This window comes from Haliotis asinina, chromosome 3 (genome assembly GCF_037392515.1).
Source record: "Haliotis asinina isolate JCU_RB_2024 chromosome 3, JCU_Hal_asi_v2, whole genome shotgun sequence".
Lineage (NCBI taxonomy): Eukaryota > Metazoa > Mollusca > Gastropoda > Lepetellida > Haliotidae > Haliotis > Haliotis asinina.
Window position 1 is genome coordinate 36,847,463 of NC_090282.1, and position 20,425 is coordinate 36,867,887.

The 20,425-nt window shown below is 39.6% G+C and overlaps 1 protein-coding gene across 1 annotated transcript; it reads right to left on the reverse strand.

Moving 5' to 3' along the window:
- Positions 1 to 1,529: 1,529 nt before the first annotated feature.
- On the reverse strand, positions 1,530 to 19,266 carry LOC137277920 (glutathione S-transferase A-like). The gene is made up of 6 exons (XM_067809930.1): positions 18,850 to 19,266; positions 13,161 to 13,226; positions 9,983 to 10,063; positions 5,321 to 5,398; positions 2,917 to 2,985; positions 1,530 to 2,525 (listed from the first exon to the last, which is right to left on the reverse strand). Exons 1-6 carry the CDS (start codon positions 19,027 to 19,029, stop codon positions 2,310 to 2,312), a joined length of 690 nt encoding a protein of 229 aa, XP_067666031.1. The 5' UTR covers positions 19,030 to 19,266; the 3' UTR covers positions 1,530 to 2,309.
- Positions 19,267 to 20,425: the final 1,159 nt, after the last annotated feature.

Consider the following 20,425-nt stretch of genomic DNA (forward strand, 5'->3'; position numbering starts at 1 on the left):
CAATCTAACTCGGTAACTGTTAAACATAGCATACTCAGTGAAACGCTGATCATAATCAAACCATCATACCAACTCCGTGAGGATTTTTTGTCATAAAAATGAAAGTTGTTTATCATATTAAAATATTCACAGTTCACTGTTTGTTTCGAGGGAGGAGTGCAGAGAAAGGGACAGCCACGTGAAGCACGCGCACAAATGCCGAGAAAGTCATTTTTTTTCATTAACTAGTGCTGTGCCGTTATTTTTTCATTAACGTGTGCTGTGCCGTCTCATTCCTTTCTCGCATAATAGCTGGGACTTTAATTTCTGTTTCGGTGCTCATAAAGCTTAGACCCAAACAATATATTTCAGTCATTTCACTTTTACATGGTCCATGCGCATGTTTGAAAAGACTGTACGATACCGATCACTGCAAGCATGCACAGTGGGTGTACAGTAACTGGACCCCGATCACTTCACGATCACATTTAGATAGATAAAATGAATATTATGCATTCAATAGGGCAAAGACGTCACATGTATGTGCAAACGTCTATCATTAACAGTATCGGCTTATTGAAATGCTGTAAAATCAAAGCATTAGGAAATAATCTTAGTATTTGTCAATGTAAAATAAAAAGATATGTTCTGTCGATAGTCCATGACTGCTTCTTTCATGTTTAACCTACCAGCTTGAAACTTTCTGTTCATAAACACATACCACATCCTGTGCATTCGTGAAATGCTAATATTTCAACCATACTGTTCGTGTGTCACAAATGGTGACTAGATTTTTAACACCGATCATACATTCACCACCAAAAACAAGCACGCGATCACTGCAAACGCAGGGGGGCAGTCACCCCATCACTGCACTCTGCAGGGCAGAAGTTCCAGGGGGTGAAACAAACAGACTATGCTATTTTCCTGACTGCATGGACAGTCCGGAATAATTATTAAACTGACGTTTTACACAATTCTCCCATCCATTCTAAATAGGTAGTTTTAGCCATTAATGACCTGTGTGGGTATTAAGCTCGTTTTCAGAGAGGCCGTTATGTAAAATGGGTGTTGAACTAACAGACTCGTATCCGTATCTACCCCTGCCATAAAAAGATCATTAAACAATGCAGAACACATGAAAGACATTTCGTAATTTTCTAAATCTCCAGTGATTATGAGCAACCCAGGTTGGTTTGTTGTTTTCTGTGCACTCGTAATTTGATAAGAGCGAACAAACTGCGCGAGCGTCGACTACTTGTCGACACACGATCAACGTTTGTAGTTCAACGAGCTCGTGCACCATTCTGAGAGTCAGGGCCAACGAACAACAGAAGACTGACTGACTGACTGACTGAGTATGGTTTTACACGGCTTTTAGTAATATTCCAGCAACATCTCGGCGGACGACACCGGAAATGGGCTTCACACATTGTACCAATGTGGGGAATTGAACCGGGCCTTCGGTGTGACGAGCATTGACCTTAACCATAAGGCCACACCACCGCCCCGAACAAAAACAAACACAAAAGAAAAAACAAGAACACAAAAAGGGTATGGAATGCATTATTTTATAAAACAGATAAATCACTACATATAACGATGCAATGGTGACCTTTCCCAAACAACATATATAATCATGCCATTCCCGACAGTCTGTTAAACATTAACAATGTCGGGACCAAAAAAGAAAGCATAATCCCCATACAACACACACCAAACATAACCAGTATGCTGACGATGCTAAAACAGATGAAACGGGAAAATAAACATCGTAACAATACAATCTTGAATAGTTTCAATAAAAGGGCGATGCTGCAAACTGAGTGCGAGAGTTTGGTTTTAGCAATATTCCAGCTACATCACGGCGTGGAGACACCTGAAAAGGGCATCACACACTGCAACATTGTGGGGAATCGAACCCAGTTCTGCGGCGTGAAGAGCGAACGCTACCCATCAACCTCGATGCTGCCAAGGATTCTTACCTTGGTTTTGGATGTCCGGATTCAGAAGTGAATGTTTTGGACTTTGGATCATATTGGTTTTGAATCTTTGACTTCTGGGTGGTTGACAACCAACCAACACCAAGCGAATTACTGCGCCAAATACCACTGGCACCAAACGTCATTGGATGAATTACACACGTCACTGTCAGGATACCGTTAATGGTGTAAAGTTGGACTAACAGAAACCTAACATTGCAAAACAAAATCTTCTGCAATATGCGGATAATATGATTATATCAAGTGCTAAAGCTAAAGAACTGAAAGTAATACTGGAATACTACACTGGAAAGCTGCACTTGTGTCGTCATTATTGACCATTCCTCCTTACACGGATCCAAAGATTGAAGAGTCACCGGGACCATCAGCCCAGTGTGGTGGCCATGTTGCTTTCACGGATGGCCTGTCCTTGACCTTGTTGTAGTAGGCAGAGATGGCGGGATATTTGGCGAGGTCAAGGCCGACTCTCACCCCGAAGGCGATATACGGAAAGAAGAAGACATCAGCCATGGTAAATTTGTTGCCGACGACGTAGCCTCCGCTCTGTAGTAAGGAACGAAGCATGTAAATACCATTCACCGATTCTTCACTTTAGTTTACACATAACACGCACCGCATTTTAAAGTAGTGTTAGCATGGTATTCAGTCATTAAAATATGCGTTGTTGATATATAATTAGGTATGGGTTAGTTTTGCACAAAGTGTCTCGCGCGACCTGAGTTTCCAATATAATCGAACGGCCCGAGTATCTCTCGCGGGCGCACTCTCGAGCGCAAAAAAGGCCCATGGATGAGTAGGAGATATTCGTCCTTTCTAACCGACTTACTTAAATTCTAACCAGCCACGCTGTTTTGACTAACTGAATTGATTAACATATGGTCGCAAATGAGCATTATTATGCCCAGTACGATACGGGATAAGTGACGAAACTTACAGCCGTGAGGTAGCCGTTCCATATCTGCAGCTCCTTCCGAAGACTCTCGTACCTTGACTCCAACAGCCCCTGAAATACAAGAAAATGTATTTAGACATGTGAGGGAGGTGGTGCCGAGGTGTGTTTCGAGGAGGGGTTAGATTTACAGGTGGGAAAGGTTGTCAGTCTTACCGAGACTGTATATACTGGAAACTGTATATTTATATACTGCAAATGTTGTGAGAACTGATGACGTAAATCGGTGATTGACACAATGAACCCCAACGATCGTAGGTGGAATGTGAAATCACCAGTCAGTCGGTTATGAACAGGCAACTGACAGAACAGATGTACTGAAAGGAGAATACTATTTTGCAAAATCGCAATGAACACATACAGACCGCACTCGTATTTCCGCCTCTGGCGGAAGCACCTGACAGTTAACGCGCAGAAGACGTATCACGTGACATGACGTCATATATGCCTGTTTCCAAGGAACACTGTTTACCAGTCTAAGTAAACTTAGCCCCTATTTTATTCGTAATGCTCCTACACTGAGTCAAACAAAACAGTAGGAGGTCGCTTCAAGTAGCATTCATTATCTTTCGAACTTTTACCCACGGAAAGGTTTGTACGAGTGCTATTTTCCCAACGATGGTTTCCGGGCGATGCACATGGAGCACTCCACAACAGTGAATAAGCAGTCGCTGAAAATAGCGCTTTTGGCAATATTCCAGGATGTCACCTTGCGGAAATATTAACTAATGGTAACTAGGTCAACAGAAACCAAAAAGGGTATATACTGCATGTCAAATATCAGTGTTATATGTGGATTGTCGTTTATTGAGAGAACATTGTCAGTGACCGGCGTATTTTGTAAGTCCTAAACAGTAGCCGATGTCTGATTGCACAGGGACTTGTATCGCTTAGAAACGATGTCCGAAAGACATATAGGTGTATAGACCCTACCCTAGTGCTATATAAAAGGAAAGGGATGTAACGAAGAAACCACCCCTTCCTCGATCAAAGTTGCATGTCACCGAGTAAAATGTTTTTAAGGCCCCGTCGAGGCCAACGGATCGAAAGCCAAATGATTTCCCTACAACATGAGCTATAAATGGTCACAATCGGATCATTATTTCAAACGATGTACGCCCCGAATCATCGAAAACAGCTTGTGTACTTTCTAACCATTACATATGAAAGACTTGCGGTTAGTCTTAAGCGGAACACCAAACTTAAACAAGAGTCATCAGAAGATGACATATGCCCCCGGCCCCCACATATTTGAAAGGACAAATCATCTGACAGTTAATGCTTTTTTAAGGCTAAGTCTGAATTGTTTCCGTGGAATTCATGAAAAATATAACTGCCACACATCTCTGTAAACAGCAAAAGGCACCACTTCATGATCTGTCTCATACATCTGCCAATATCTGTTGAAAGATATGAATTGCTTTTCGAGTTGTGCTCCGGAAACAAAGCCCATCCATCCGTCCGAATTGTTTCCATGGAAACCGGGACAAAACTTTATAAATAGCACAAGGCACCACTTTGGGGCCTGCCTCAAATATCTGCCAAGTTTTGCTGAAAGATATTAAACAGTTTTCGAGTTGTGCTCCGGAAACGAAGTGTATCCTTCTATTTTGAGACAAAGTCTGAAATGTTTCCATGGAAACCGAGAAAATAATAAATCACAAAATCCCGTATATAGCAAAAGGCACCACTTTAGGTTCTGACTGATATATCTATCAAATTTTGCACAAAAATATTGAACGGTTTTTGAGTTGTGCTCCGGAAACGAAGCCCATCCATCCATTTTGACACTTAGTCTGAAACGTTTCCATGCAAACTGAGAAAATAAGAAATCACCACTTAGGAAGGCACCACTTTAGGATCTACCAAGTTCTGCTTAAATAAATTAAGACGTTTTCGAGTTGTGCTCCGAAAACGAAACACACGTCTCACTTTAGAGACTAAGTCTGAAACGTTTCCATGGAAACTGAGAAGACAGTAAATCAAAAAAGCCTGTAAATACCAAAAGGCACCACTTTATGATATGACTGATTTGACTAAGACCAAAACGTGCCATGGAAATAAATAAAGAAAGAAATAGATAGATAGACAGATAGATAGATAGATAGATAGATAGATAGATAGATAGATAGATAGATAGACAGACAGATAGATAATGCCTAAAATCTGTAAATAGCAAAAGGCACAGCCATAGGTTCAGATTACTGTATCTACCAATTTTGGTCTGAAAATAATGAACGGTTTTTGAGTTATGCTCCGGAAACAAAATGATTATGGGCGGACGGAAGGACAGACACACAGACGAGGCGTCGACTATATTCCCCAGCATTACAAGTCGTGGGGATAAAAATCGCAGAGCTGGCTACTCGATAGATCTGACACTACGTACCTCATCTATCTTGTCTTTAGGAGTCGTGAGTTTGTAACGGGCAATGTTCGAGACGAGGTTAGTGTCCAAATTAGATACCTGTAGCAGAAGCAAAACAAAGTACAGTTGATTAAACAGAACATATATTAGGCGATTAAAATAGTAAAGCTACAACGAATGCATAACAGTAAACCAGCAATAGTTCGCTTGTGTACGTTCAGAAAGAGCTATAGTAGTATACGTTCACGATCTACCACACCTCATAATCAACTAGATCTATACCACTATACAGTCACAAACAGCTGTCCCTTTATACAATCACAATCAGCTGTATTATAGCTAAAATGGATAGAATTATCATTAAAACGCCCACACGTTATCAGAAATGGGCGGACCACTCTCACTTGATAATGCCTGCAAAATGCTTGACGACGGGCTTGATCAATCACATACGGTTCGTTTGAACTTTGGTTCATAATATATTGACGATATATCTGGCTCACATTCATCACGTATACCTGTGCCATTATGCACCTTCTTGCCCGTGCCAACTTTAAAAATTGTACCATAAATTACAACATACAGCAATGAAAATAGTGACTAGATGTCTAACGTGAAAACACTGAGCACTGAAAACAATGGCGTTTGGATGTATATGGTCGAATGTCGTCACTCTCAATAGTGACGTCATCTGTGTTGTTCTATGACGTATCTATATTTGCAAAAAGTGTTTCAGTGACCTTCGTCGGTTGTTGTTAGCAGTAAATGTTTTTTGTAAGATGCTTCGGCGAAAGATCAAAGGAAAGACCAACTTTCCTTGGTAGTAGAAAAGAGACGGTCATGTATGGTTTAAGAGAATCACAGATGTAATTAAAATGATCTGGAGAAGATATTTAACCCGAACATAAACAGTCACCAAACTGTTTTTCTAGTAATGTTTGTCTTAGCGGAGGGGGCTGACACGTCAAGAGAAGAGCGCGTCATTTAGCCCTGTGTGAGGATTTTTAATTTAGGTCACAGAAACCGTCGTTTATTTTCAGCCATAGCTTAATCGAAATTAGACTTAGAAATAATTAAATACGGCATCTTAGAAAAGAAATACTGTTCGTTCTACCACCATGTACAGTGTAATAAAGCACACTTTCACCCTGTACTATTATACCGTTAAAGCACCCGGACGCTTGTGCGCCCTGAACTATTATATCGTTAAAGCACTGCGTCCGAGTGCTTTAACGATAAAATAGTTCAGGGCGAAAGTGTGCTTTATTACGCTATACATGGTGGTAGATTGAACTGTATTTCTTAACTAAACCGATGCAGTTGTTTTGATTCTTATTTTATTAAAAATTCTATTCATTTCATTATACTAGTACAGCTATTGTTCAGGGCATTATCCTTTGCAGGAGCCGTCGGGCAGTTAATGAAAGACCTCGGGCTCATGCAAAGGATATTCTAAGATGCTTCGGCGAAAGATCAAAGCGCCGACAATACTTTATCAGACGATAATGTGCACTTTTTGCATTACGTCACAATGTGTTGACGTCGCTGCGCCATTCCAGTCTGCCCCCTCGTAATCCAACTTTTTTGCATTACGTCACAATGTAACAGACGTCACGATGGATGTCAGTTGCCATCGCCTCGTACAGCCTCCCACAGTAAACTGCTTCGTCGAGTCCCGTTTCTTGGTTTGCAGTTGCACCACACAGCCAACATCACTGTGGAAATATTACCTTTATGTTTTCCGACGGATAAAATGTCTCATAGTCCGACTAAAAATCTTACAGAGACACGGTATTGTGGGCAATGTTTACATTCCCATAATGCAATCGTATAATGTCGCTTGACTTGTCAGCTTCCTCTGAATGTACTGATCTAAAATTTCGTTGGTAGTAGAAATGAGGCGGTCATATTGCCTTGCATGGTTTAAGAGAATCACGGATGTAATTAAAATGATCTAGAGGAGATATTTAACCTGAACATAAACTATCATCAAACTGTTCATCATTTGTTTTTCTAGTAAACTTTGTCTTAACGTAGGGGGCTGACACGTCAAAAGAACAGCGCGTCAGTTAGCCCTGTGCGGGGATTCTTAATTTAGGTCACAGACACCGTCGTTTGTTTTCTGCCATAGATTAATCGAAATTAGACTTTGAGGTTTAACTATAATAGTTCAGGGCGAAAGTGTGCTTTATTACACTATACATGGTGGTAGAACGAACTGTATTTCTTAAATGATGCTCTGAAAAATAGCTGTACTAGGATACAATCACAATCAGCTGTACTAGAATACAGTGACAATCAGCTACACTAGTACACGGTTACAATCAGGTGCACTATAGTATACAGTGACAATCAGTTACACTAGTACACAGTTACAATCAGCTGTACTAGTATACAATCACGGTCAGCTACACCAATACATAGTTACAATCAGCTGTACTAGTATACAATCACGGTCAGCTACATACTGGGTCATGATAAACGTATTATTATAGCTAAAATGGATAAAATTATCATGAAAACGACAGCACGTTATCAGGAATGAGCGGTCCACTGTAACTTGATACGCCCGCAAAATGCTTGACGACGGGCCATTATCAAGCCCGTTGTTAGGTGACGTCATATGTAGCTCAGCTGTTGAAGTTCAATCACCTACTGCTCGAATCAACTTGGGTTCATTATTGACCAAATATTTGGCTCACATTCGTCACATGACCCTGTGCCATTATGCACTTTCCTGCTTGTGCCATCCATAACGATTGTACCATAAATGACAACATACAGCAATGAAAATATCAACTTGAAGTCTAACGTTGTTGATCACTGAAAACAATGACGGCTGGTAGTATGAGCAAAGGTCAAGGTCGAATGTCGTCACTTTCAATAGTGACGTCATCTCTGTTCTATGACGTGACTATATTTGTAAAATGTGTGTCAGTGACCTCCGTCGTTTTGTTGTTGGCAGTAAATGCTTCTAAACCGATACCGCTGTTTTTATTATTCTTTTATGAAAAAAATTCTATTCATTTTAGTTATAATAACGGTAACGCAATTTTTCAGGGCATTATCATTTGCAGAAGCCCTCGGTCTTTTCAACTGCCCTCCTTCGTCGGGTAGTTAATGAAAGACCTCGGGCTTCTGCAAATGATAATGCCCTGAAAAATAGCGTTACCCTTATATTAGTCACGATCAGTTATACTAGAACGAAGTCATAATCTATCCATAACTAGCACACCCAATCACGATCAGTTATACTAGAACAAAGTCATAATCTATCCGTAACTAGCACACACAATCACGATCAGTTATACTAGAACGAAGTCATAATCTATCCATAACTAGCACACACAATCACGATCAGTTATACTAGAACAAAGTCATAATCTATCCATAAGTAGCACAAACTATCACGATCAGTTATACTAGAACAAAGTCATAATCTATCCATAACTAGCACACACAATCACGATCAGTTATACTAGAACGAAGTCATACTCTATCCATAACTAGCACACACTATCACGATCAGTTATACTAGAACAAAGTCATAATCTCTCCATAACTAGCACACACAATCACGATCAGTTATACTAGAACGAAGTCATAATCTATCCATAACTAGCACACACAATCACGATCAGTTATACTAGAACGAAGTCATACTCTATCCATAACTAGCACACACAATCACGATCGGTTATACTAGAACGAAGTCATAATCTATCCATAAGTAGCACACACTATCACTATTAGTTATACTAGAACGAAGTCATAATCTATCCATAACTAGCACACACTATCACGATTAGTTATACTAGAACAAAGTCAAAATCTATCCATAACTAGCACACACTATCACGATTAGTTATATTAGAACGAAGTCAAAATCTATCCATAACTAGCACACACAATCACGATCAGTTATGACTAGAAACGTCGGCTATTTAAGTAAAAGTGCATACAAACTCGGTTTGTCTTAAGTCACAATTAACCGTCAGTTGGCTGTAAACAGACAAAGATTCAGACACAAATTTATTGGGGTGACTATTGACGGGGAGACAACAATTGAGAAAGAGATTGTCATTTGCAACACACCATGGCGATAGCGATAGTTTTTAGCGACCAGCTACTACAGTATTGAAACGTATGTATACTAGTTTATATGAAATAAAAACAAGCTGATGTTGTTACAGGTTCTTTACATAACTAACATGAAAGTTGAAATCCAGACCCAGATTTCCAAGATATCCTTTCCACACTACGTTTCGTGGTCATTGCCGATCCCTTTATCGGGTAAACTGACCACCTGATCAAGACTTAACAGCCGTAACGAGCCGGATAACTCGGATTCAAGGTGAAGGAATGTGGTACTTCCTGTATACTGCGCTGCGCATTTATCACCGGAAGTCAATTACTAAACTACCGATAGTCACACATACTATCGTTGCATGGATAGGTTTTCGTTTCTGCCATCAACAAATTGGTATCAGAGGCTCAACAACTGCAATCCATCGATAGTTCTGTGTATCTGTACAGCCCTACTAATGTAATAGCAAAGATGAAACACTACCTTACAATGCAAAATTACTGAGAGAGGCAAGATTACACAAAGGGGTTCAAATAGTTGTAAGATGTTAAAATTATTCTTATCTTGAACTTCCGGCATATGCCTGTTTACCTCACCTCGAAAACTCTCTGAAGGACTGGCGCTCGCTCGGCTATGTTGTCTGGAAGCAGTTTTGTTCCGCTTTCTGGGAATTTGCCCTGCAAAATAAAAGTACTTGGAGTAGGAAACATTTAGAAACTAAACGTTCAAGTTCGAGGATGATAGGGTAGCCTAGTGGTTAAGGCGTTCACCCGTCACGCTGAATACCCGGATTCGATACCTTACATGGTCACAATGTGTGAAGTCCGTTTCTGGTGTTCCCGCCGCCGGGATGTTGCTGGAATATTGCTAAAAGCAGCGTTAACAGCGAGTCTCGGGAATGAACATTTTACCGATAAACAGTTCATAATTAAGACAATAAGCTGAGCTGTGGCTTTCTCCATTTACATTTCCCGAAACTGTGGAAATCTGTAATTGTCACATTTTAGACTTCACGGGCTTTCTTGGATATATCTGTTTGTCGGCACGACAAAATACTTAAAAACCATACTCACTCACTCTCTCTTCGAAAACTGTTTTCAAACAAGGTCAAACATAAAGAACTATAGCTGATTGTGATATAATCTTATAAATTTATTTGTTACAATGAACATCACACAAAAAATTACTCTGCACAGCTGAAGGTTACCACATGCGAAATACCCATCATGTTGGATAGCACAAACGGGACTTGTATCGCTTAGAAACGGCATTCGAAAGACATATAGGTGTATAGACCCTACCCTAGTACTATATAAAAGGAAAGGGATGTAACGAACAAACCACCCCGTCCTCGATCAAAGTTACATGCATGTTACCGTGTAAAATATTTTTATGGCCCCGTCGAGCCCAACAGATCGAAAGCCAGATGATTTCCCTACTCGGGCCATCCGATTGGCCATTTCCACTGTATATTTTGTTTCCAACCAATCGGATGGCCCGAGTCTGTTTGTGCAGATCTGCTCAGTTCACTTGAATGTCAAGGTCACTTTTGGCCTACATGTGAGTAGTATTGCCGGCAATTTTGGTGAAAATGCTTGCTTACTGTCGAGAAAATGACATGTAGCTGTTGCATTAAGTTTTCCGACCCGCGGAATGCCGCGGCCGATCGAATCCAGCCCAACGCCGATGCTGTCAACGTGGCTGGAATTAATAAACGAATTTAAAAGGTGAGTTTTCGCCGTATTTCGTGATCCATGATTTTGGCGTGAAATTGCGGAGGTAGCTGTTTTTGATGATTCGTAGCGTATAACTTTTGAAATAATGATCCGATTGTGACCATTTATAGCTCATTTTGTAGGGAAATCATCTGGCTTTCGATCTGTTGGCCTCGACGGGGCCTTAAAAATATTTTACCCGGTGACATGTAACTTTGATCGAGGAAGGGGTGGTTTCTTCGTTACATCCCTTTCCTTTTATATAGCACTAGGGTAGGGTCTATACACCTATATGTCTTTCGAACGCCGTTTCTAAGCGGTACAAGTCCCTGTGGGATAGCACACGTAAAATATCCACATCATGATCATATATAATAATGATCATCATCATCTGAAGGTCTTTAATCTAACAGTGTATAGCGCTGGCGCATTATAAAAATTTCGCTCTCAACTATGGGTGTATTTTATAGCTTTCAGGATATGACAAATAAATCAGATCAAATCATAATATTTCTACACTAATTCTACACTTCAGACAGGAAGAGTCAGCTACATGCACAAACGAAAAGGTCCCTAAGTAAGGTGGTAGATCCTGGTCTTCTTCAGTTAAGATTTTGCATCAGAGATATGGCTGTATTGACGGGAAATAAACAGGGTTCAAGGACTGTGAGACAAACTACATAATCGTATATAAAAATAATCCGTCAACAAACCAGACATATTACTCATATTTATAAGAACAGGAAGTGCTACATGCTAACACCTTTATCAAGCAACTGATCACACACCATGATCAACTAGGTAAAATATATCAGAGATAATGTACGTCTTCTATTCTCCTTGGATATATGCATGAAGACGTTAGTATGCTTTCAAATATTTCAGTGTTACGCAAAACACACAAAGAATTACTTAAATAGCCAGGCAGTGACTCAGAATCACTTGCAATGTATCTACTTCAGTCTGAAGATGACAAAGTGAAACCAAGCACATTGACTACTCCAATGAGGTCACTTGTTCTCGCGTCTCTCACTGACCCACTTGAAGTTGTCACGGGATGTCCCAAGTTGATCACGGTGGAATGCGAACATGTGCTATTTGACACCACTCACATTCGTCAGGACTCGCCCCTTTCCGTAACCTCCGACAAAATTCGGCTAGTCCCGAACCAACACGAGTTGGTCACGAATGCAACGCTCCTTGTTGTATGAAGCAGAACGACCTAACTCGCTACAGGCCTAGTCTACATGTCAACACACGAACTACTGCTTCAGACATATTCACCCCTTACAATCAGAGATCAGTAATGTGCATGTGTTGTATGTAAACCTCTGTACGATACCACAATGGCATACTACAGAGGCATAAATGCTTCACTTGTGAGCCACACGCATGATTCAACTGTTAAAGGTTTATCAAACTGGAACAATTTCGAGGACAAATCTATCATTGAGCGTCATTTGCTCACTCTGAATGCAGTTACATAAAATTATAGAGGATGTAAATAATACAGGGAATGTATGTTGAATATGTGTATTAATTATTTCTATAGTTCTGTCTTGCTCTAAAGTCTCAGATCCTCTAAAGCTAGTAGGAGGAACTTGATATAGCGGTCAAAGCGTTCTCCTCACGCCGTGTAGTGTATCGATCACCCTCTCATAACATCCTCTCATAACATCACACAACATCGTGTTCACACACTTTTAATTACTCCCAAGAGAAAAGAAGTAGAGATACATCGTGTTAGGAATATGACCACCGAGTGACGTCACATAGCACTTGCTTATATTTCTGTATGTATTACTCCCCATGAAGTACTCTCTAACCCAGCCATGCGTTAGGCTTGTGCAAGTGACATGAATAACCTCAATCAAAAGTTTAACAAATCAATGCATTACACGCTGGAGACCGGGTTCGATTCCCAACTAATATTGCCCGCAGCCAGTTCTTGGGACGTGAAACATTCGTCTTAACTACTGTAAAACTCTTGGTTGTCTTCTAGCTGTACAAGGGCTACATTTAAGCTCATGGCGGTTTTAACGATGTGATTCTGGTTTACCTCAAGATAAAAGCAGATGGCGCCTGACTCGTTCACCACAATGTCACCATCTTTGAAGGTGGGCACCTGAAACAAATTTCCCAAATGTAAACAACACAAATCATTATCACCATTGGCACGTTCACAACAACTGTGACAACCAAATGTTGCTGGGCTCATATTTACAGAAAGCTTTCACATAGCAGGAATAATATTATGTGCGGCGATAAACACACGCAACTTTTTCTTTTCCTTTTCAAAAAGGACATGTTATGCTAAATAAAAACGTGAAATGTTTCTAGGGCATGGGCGAGTCATTTTTATTTGTGCGCGTAACAATTTTTCGTTACCATTTAAAAAAGATAAGTTTGACGTTGCCGCGTCACAATCATCCAAAAAAGTGTGCCCGAGAAACATATCATTTTTTCATGCAGCCTTAGTGTCTTATTCTAAATAACTGAGATTCTTGGTAGAACTGACCTCAGGAATGGATCTCGCTGGTGTTGATCGGAAATGAGCCGACCACCCCTCCGAAACGATAAATCGTGGTTATGTTTACGTGGAAATGACGGGCACCGATGCCCATGTACGTGTGCATGATACCCACACGTTCACTGGTTCGGTGCGTTTTCGTGATTTCTTGTATTGATATGAGAGAGAGAGAGAGAGAGAGAGAGAGAGAGAGAGAGAGAGAGAGAGAGAGAGAGAGAGAGAGAGAGAGAGAGAGAGAGAGAGAGAGAGAGAGAGAGAGAGAGAGAGAGAGAGAGAGAGAGAGAGATATTTCTTTTCTTCTATACGTGGTGGACAGGGGTTGTGAGGTGTGGCAAGTGTCAAACTGTAACTGGTGTAAATACTCCAAAGCCAAGCTGAAGTGTAACAGTCGCACACACACGCCATATATAGCTGGAATATTGCTGAGTGTGGCGTAAAACTAACCTCGCTCACTCATCTTAGGCTTGAGACTCACTCTTTATTACTAACAACACGTTCCCACGTTAAAACTGACAAATTTCATGACTACGTAGTTCATATCAAAAATACAAATCACACAACTATGTCCATTCTCTTCCCACGGAGTTACTCCTGTCTTATCTTCCAACGTAACCTCTGTTCTAATACGGAAGATAATTCCTGTTGCGATTTTTTGCCGCAAGGGGATTTCTCGATGACCGGGAAATATGGCCGTGTTAGAAGAAAGGTTACGTAGGACAGGAGTAACTTTGTGGGAAGAGAATGAACTAGGTCTGGACACATCATTTCCAGTGACATTTCTGAGAAGGACATTTTCAACTATGCGTTGGCAGTAAGTACCTATTTTAGTACTAAAACTCCATTCATACCTGTAGTGTTTTGTTAGACCTATGCCATAGACAGTTTCTCACACACCGGACATCGTGACTAAGCATATCAACGACCCATGCAAGGGAAAATCTCCATTGGCGACTGCTTGACGTGTCGCCATTTAATCAATACGTTGGTAAGTACATATCAAAGCAGGGTTCCCCTTGACGAGGATATCCTGCGTATTTGACGCTGCGTAAAGCGAAAAGACGCAGAAAACAACCAACACTGCGTCGCTTCCGATGCTGTAAAATCACACAATTCAATGTTATAGGTAATATATGTAAATAAACTGATTTCTGATTTCAAACTGATTCGAAAATATAATAATTGTTTAGAGGCATGAATGTTTTATTTTGATTTTCCCAATCTTTCGGGAGAGTCAACCTGACATCCCACCCCCAACCCTTTCAACCAAAACAGATATCTACTTGCTAGCGACTTTTAATGATTTACCCTATTATTTCATAACAGAATGAAATAAAATTTGTCTTGATGATAGATCAGCTATTCCCCGATGTTTTCTGCTTATTTACAGTTGCCGATCGTTTTTCTTCGACACGCGGTCAACGGGAAGCGCGGTAGTGTATATCGTGCTTTCACTACAACTAACATAACGAACTGTCGCCATTTCTGATTTGTTTTATGTTATTCACTTAATTTGACATAAACGTGGTAATAAAGCTGTTGTGTTGCAAACTTTGACATACTGACGAAATTTCATAATTGGAATTTGTTTAAAAATAAAGAAATTTAATAGAACAAAACTCGCTCTCTTTGTGAATGTTGGCGGATGCTGATATAAGCTGGTAGGAATATGGAGATGTCACCGAGGGGTTGAACTCATCAAAGTTGACCATTTCGAGTAGTAGTTTGCAATTTTCGCAATGTTTGTTTTCTCGGGGGAAAATGAAAAGATAAAGGTGAAAGCTGACAGTTACATTTTGTCAGTATCGTCTGCATGTAATCTGTCGAGTCCATAAAACGGAGATGGAACTTTGGGTCAATTCAAAGTTAGGTGATTGAGTGTTGGCATTATTTGTATGTTCAGACAAATCAAAATCTGCACTTTTTATGGACTGAGTTGTAAAGTCATAGATTCACAGCACAGCCTGGATGATATTTATTCAATTGTCATCGTTTCATGAAATTTCATGTCAAAACACTAATGGTCACATGGCAAGCCCCCGACGTGTTTAGGTCTCGCCTTCAGAGGGATTCATATTTGTAACGTCTACAACGTAAAATACTCACAGTAATTTTAACTTTTGTAACCTATCGGTTTTTTTATGTGTCAATGTGTGAAATACTACGGAAGTACAAGTAAAGCTGTCTGCGCAAGCACTACGTGGCGATAACTGTTCCCTAGCCACTAGGGGGAACCCTGTCAAAACTCCATAACATTTAGTGTTTAAAATTGATTCACCTACGCTATAGACAGTTTCTCTTATATCGGAAACAGTGACTGAACAATTTAAATTCTAACCCATTCAACGAATACATAGCCCCCTCTATAACATAAAATATATAGGCGACACTTTGGAGTGTCACCGTTTACTCAATACAAAACCACACCTATCCAAGGTCCCATCGTACGTTTAGTGTTTTGTTAGGCCTATGCTTTAAACAGTTTCTTGTATATGACTCATCACATCAACAATGGCTATATATGGTCCTCTCTTTAACATACAGGAGTCATTCTCAAAAGTTGCAGCTATTTGGTGTACAAAAGACAACACAATTCAAACACAAAATATTCAATCTCTGTTTTCACAAATGCCAATCTACATTGTTAAGGTTCACATATCAATAATATCTGAGGCTTAATTCTGTTTAACACTGTTATGAAGACAAGAATAACACATAAGTGGCATTGATGATAAGCTAGGTTCATATAGATCAGTTTCTAAAAGTATTGTTTTCCCCATACTTGAAGTGCATAATATATAGTCAATATTTTAGAACTTTGCCAATTTGTTACCCTAAAGACATGTCAGCGTTACTGGAAAGACATTTCAGAACCAGCTGCTGCAAGACAAAGAAGAAATAAATTCTGATGTAAAAAAATGATAGACATTGTGCTTTAAGTAAACAAAAGTTAAAGTAGCAGTTACTATCTTGAAATTTGTTTCTTTTAGGGTACTCAGAAAAAAATATGACGAGAAGCTGAGAACTTTCAAACAGGTTTACAACTAACAGAAGTATCAAAATTTGGATTACCATCCTCAAAACTGTCAAACGGGTTTACAACTAACAGAAGTATCAAAAGTTGGATTACAACCTCAAACTGTCTAACAGGTTTACAACTAACAGAAGCATCAAAATTTGGATTACCATCCTCAAACTGTCAAACAGGTTTACAACTAACAAAATAATCTAAGTTTGCTGCCTCATACAGTTAAAAAGGCTTGCTGCTAACAAAAGTATCAAAGTTTTGATCATCTTCCTCAAGCTGTCAAATGAACAAATATATCAACAAAATTAATCTCTGTATGTGTCATACTCATCTTGCCAGTTCTGAAATAGATACAGAAATGAATGTTTCACTGATTTTTGTATGAGATGAGTGAGTGAGTGAGTGTAGTTTTACGCCACTTTTTAGCAATATTCCAGCAATATCACGGCGGGGACACCAGAAAATGGGCTTCACACATTGTACCCATGTGGGGAATCGAACCCGGGTCATCGGCGTGACAAGCGAACGCTTTAACCACTAGGCTACCCCACTGTCCCTGTATTAGATGATCACCCATTAACATCATTTAGGAAACTAGATGTTCAACACCTTGATGGTTTTGCAGACTGATTATTACAATGTCATATTTAGTATCGTCAGTCACACACGTCAGTCTTTCAAATAGCAGTCTTTAAAATGGATATAAGAATTCAAAGTTTCAAGAACAGACTTCTTTGTTATGCATAAGATAATTTCATCTCATATATTAATGCCAATCCGAATCAATCAGGAAAGAAAAAAACAAAAATGAAAGGTCATTAATGTTAAACTGTCTTTGCAGTAACAACATAAGTCCTTTAAGTAACAGCTATTTTTGGAAGACGTGAAACATACAAATCATTAAGAAAAACATCAGTTGTTACTTCAAATATAAACTTAATGGTTAAATATGAGTACATAGCAAATCTAGATGAACAAAGACCTACTAGCAATATTAGGTATTTTCAAATTTGTATTGAATTGTAGTTTGCAGTTACATAATTTGTCTTTCCAATAACATCCTTTTACAAAAATATGTACAGCTGCATTCAGAAGAGAAAGTGTAAAAGCATGTTTCAGTTTCAGCATATATATACCTTAGATCTTTATCACAATTCAGCTATTAATGACATTGACATTACAATAAAAAGAATATTTGACTTTGACTAATCAAGGTATGTTTCTTTGAAGTATCGCTGATGGTCTTCCCAAAAACACAATAGCTGTTACAGAAAAGACTGTTATATGAGAGACAAATTGTATAAGTAAATTCAGAAAAAAATAATGACTAATCCGTTTCCCATTTCAGATAACATCCTTGTGTTGAAATTATGGTTCCAGATGCAAAGAGAAACACATATTTGTGGAAAATTGTTTGTTTCTTTTGTTAATTGAGGTTACTTAAAAAACACGATACAAACAACTCACAAATGTTTACCTTTTCAACTTTATTTTGTTGGAAAATTTTGTCTTGAACTTAACACCACAGGTTTATCACTCTCAACCAGAAGTTGTTAATGAGTATGATAGGGAGTTCCACTTTAACAGGATGAGAGATCATTAATTATTTCTATTCATACTTTTGTGTAACTGTTACAGGAAAGACCTTTTTCTTGTATACAAGAGACAAAGGTATTTTTTTTTACTTTAAAATTCCGCTTGAAAATCATTTACATCTACCAGGAATAGGAAAAAGGTCTATTCTTTTCAACTATTCCAGAAACAATATCTTCGTAAATGAAATCTAATCAACAGCAGACACCCAGATACATGAAAAAATGCATTTCCCTAGTTACATAAAACTGGTACTTTTGTTTGTAATAAAAAAATCCCAAACTAGATTGGATATTGCCAATGAAGGAGATATCACATATTTAACACATTGATAAAGTTTGATGTTTATTTTGAAGTTTTAATCCTGATACGTGAAAAAGCTGCATCTTTTGAGAATGACTCATATAGGCAACACTTTGGGATGTCACAGTTTGATCAATAAGTAGGTAAATGTACCTATCAAAGCTCCATTCAGAACATTTAGTGTATTGATAAGCCTGTGTGTTTCTCAAAGACAGTTTCTCACATATTGGAACTGAAACTATGCAAAGGAAAAGCGGTGTCCATGTACTTTAACCCCTATAACATTAGAGCACCAACCTGACCCCGTGGGTTGATATTCATTATCTCCTCCGACTTGTGCTCCTTGTCGCTGAAGGAAATCTTTTTATTCGGGTAGCCCGAGAGTCCCTTTTCTTCCAGAACCAGCATGGGCTTCCAACAAGGAATGCTTTCAGACCCCCAGTACAAAAACATGCTCATGATCAAGTTGGACGACATGTTTGAAACGCCCAGTCAATGTGTAGACTGTAGTTTATCGTAAGAGTGTCGAGCGAGGCCTCTTACAGCGCTGTTGTCGGTTGCGAGAATGCAGCGATTTGTGTTAGTCAAAAGATCAAGGACGACATGCAACGTCCTTGAAGATGAAAAAAATAATGAATCAACTTCTGCGCAGTAAAGTTCATTACAGGTAATGAGCAGGCCACAATGTAAGGGAGGTAACTGTTGCATATCTTTATGTGTCTCGCTCTGATTGTTGCAACTGTCTTCGAAAATGTGGGTTGCGGTTGTGGTGAACAGTGTCGTTTACGTTTTGTATGATAGTTTATTTCCCAGAGGAAAAACAAATGTATTACATGCGAATGTAAATAAAGCCCAATCCGAATACAATGATTGTCTTGTGAAAATATATTTAACTGCTCAGGTAGGTCGATCTGTTGGGTAGCCTTATAATTCGCGCTACACGCCCAAGAACCGGAGGCGAGTTCAGAATCGTGAGCGCCCCTGAGCGCTCGATCCTGAACGCCTGTGCCTCGGCGAGCGCTCGCGAGTGCCCGCGAACCATCATCACAGATGCCTCGCCAAGCAAACAAAGATGGCGACCCTGTTTAATGGAAGAAAAAACCCCAAACATCCAAATTATCATCATTAGTTAGCATCCATCGGACGAACGGACAAGGAATAGACAAGAAACGTTGTGTAAAGAATAAAGAAAAAGTAGACACCAATAACATTTTGTCTTACACATGTTTAATGTCATTCGTCACCACTCGCCCCTTTCCGTAATCTCCAACAAGAAGACGAAAAGCTATTCGGCTTTTCCCGGAATAACACCAGTTGGTCACGAATGGTTTCTACTGACCAAGCGCTCGCGCTCGTTCAGGACCCATTCGAGCGCTCGTGGGAGGCAATCGCGGTTCTGAACACGCCTAGGTTTCGATTCACCACATTCGTGTTACGTGTGAAGCCCATTTCCTTTGTAAAATTCACTTTGTATCACATACTCACTCACACTCATTGCTTAAAATCTCTAATTCACAATCGTTGTCTCGGAGGCAACCGGGAAATATACGAAAAAGGGGATAGGAACGCGTTATTTTACAGATCTTACAGATTTACAACCTGCATGAAGTACAATGAGTCGTTCTCCTTTGCTTATTGCCTCTTCAGTGCTATCGACCCATTGCGTTTCTGCAGTGTGGCTTGCATTCACCCAATCATATCAAGATAAACAGGTTCAAACCCCTCTTCCTTCTTTTGACGTATGGGGCGTAAATAATTATGTCTCATTCGCACATCTGATCTTTCACAAAGAACACGTCCCACTTCCCTGCTAACTGTGGTGTACCGAAATCTGAACTTATGAAGCAGTTTCCAAAGTTGATACTCAGATACT

What these genes read in the sequence shown, in the direction of transcription:
- LOC137277920 (XM_067809930.1), bottom strand. Translation starts at nt 19,029, where the DNA reads ATGTCGTCCAACTTGATCATGAGCATGTTTTTGTACTGGGGGTCTGAA. An exon ending in ATATCAACCCACGGGGTCAG is followed by an intron (nt 13,227 to 18,849) that starts GTTGGTGCTCTA and finishes AATTTGTTTCAG; the next exon opens with GTGCCCACCTTCAAAGATGG. An exon ending in TCCTTCAGAGAGTTTTCGAG is followed by an intron (nt 5,399 to 9,982) that starts GTGAGGTAAACA and finishes CTTCTGCTACAG; the next exon opens with GTATCTAATTTGGACACTAA.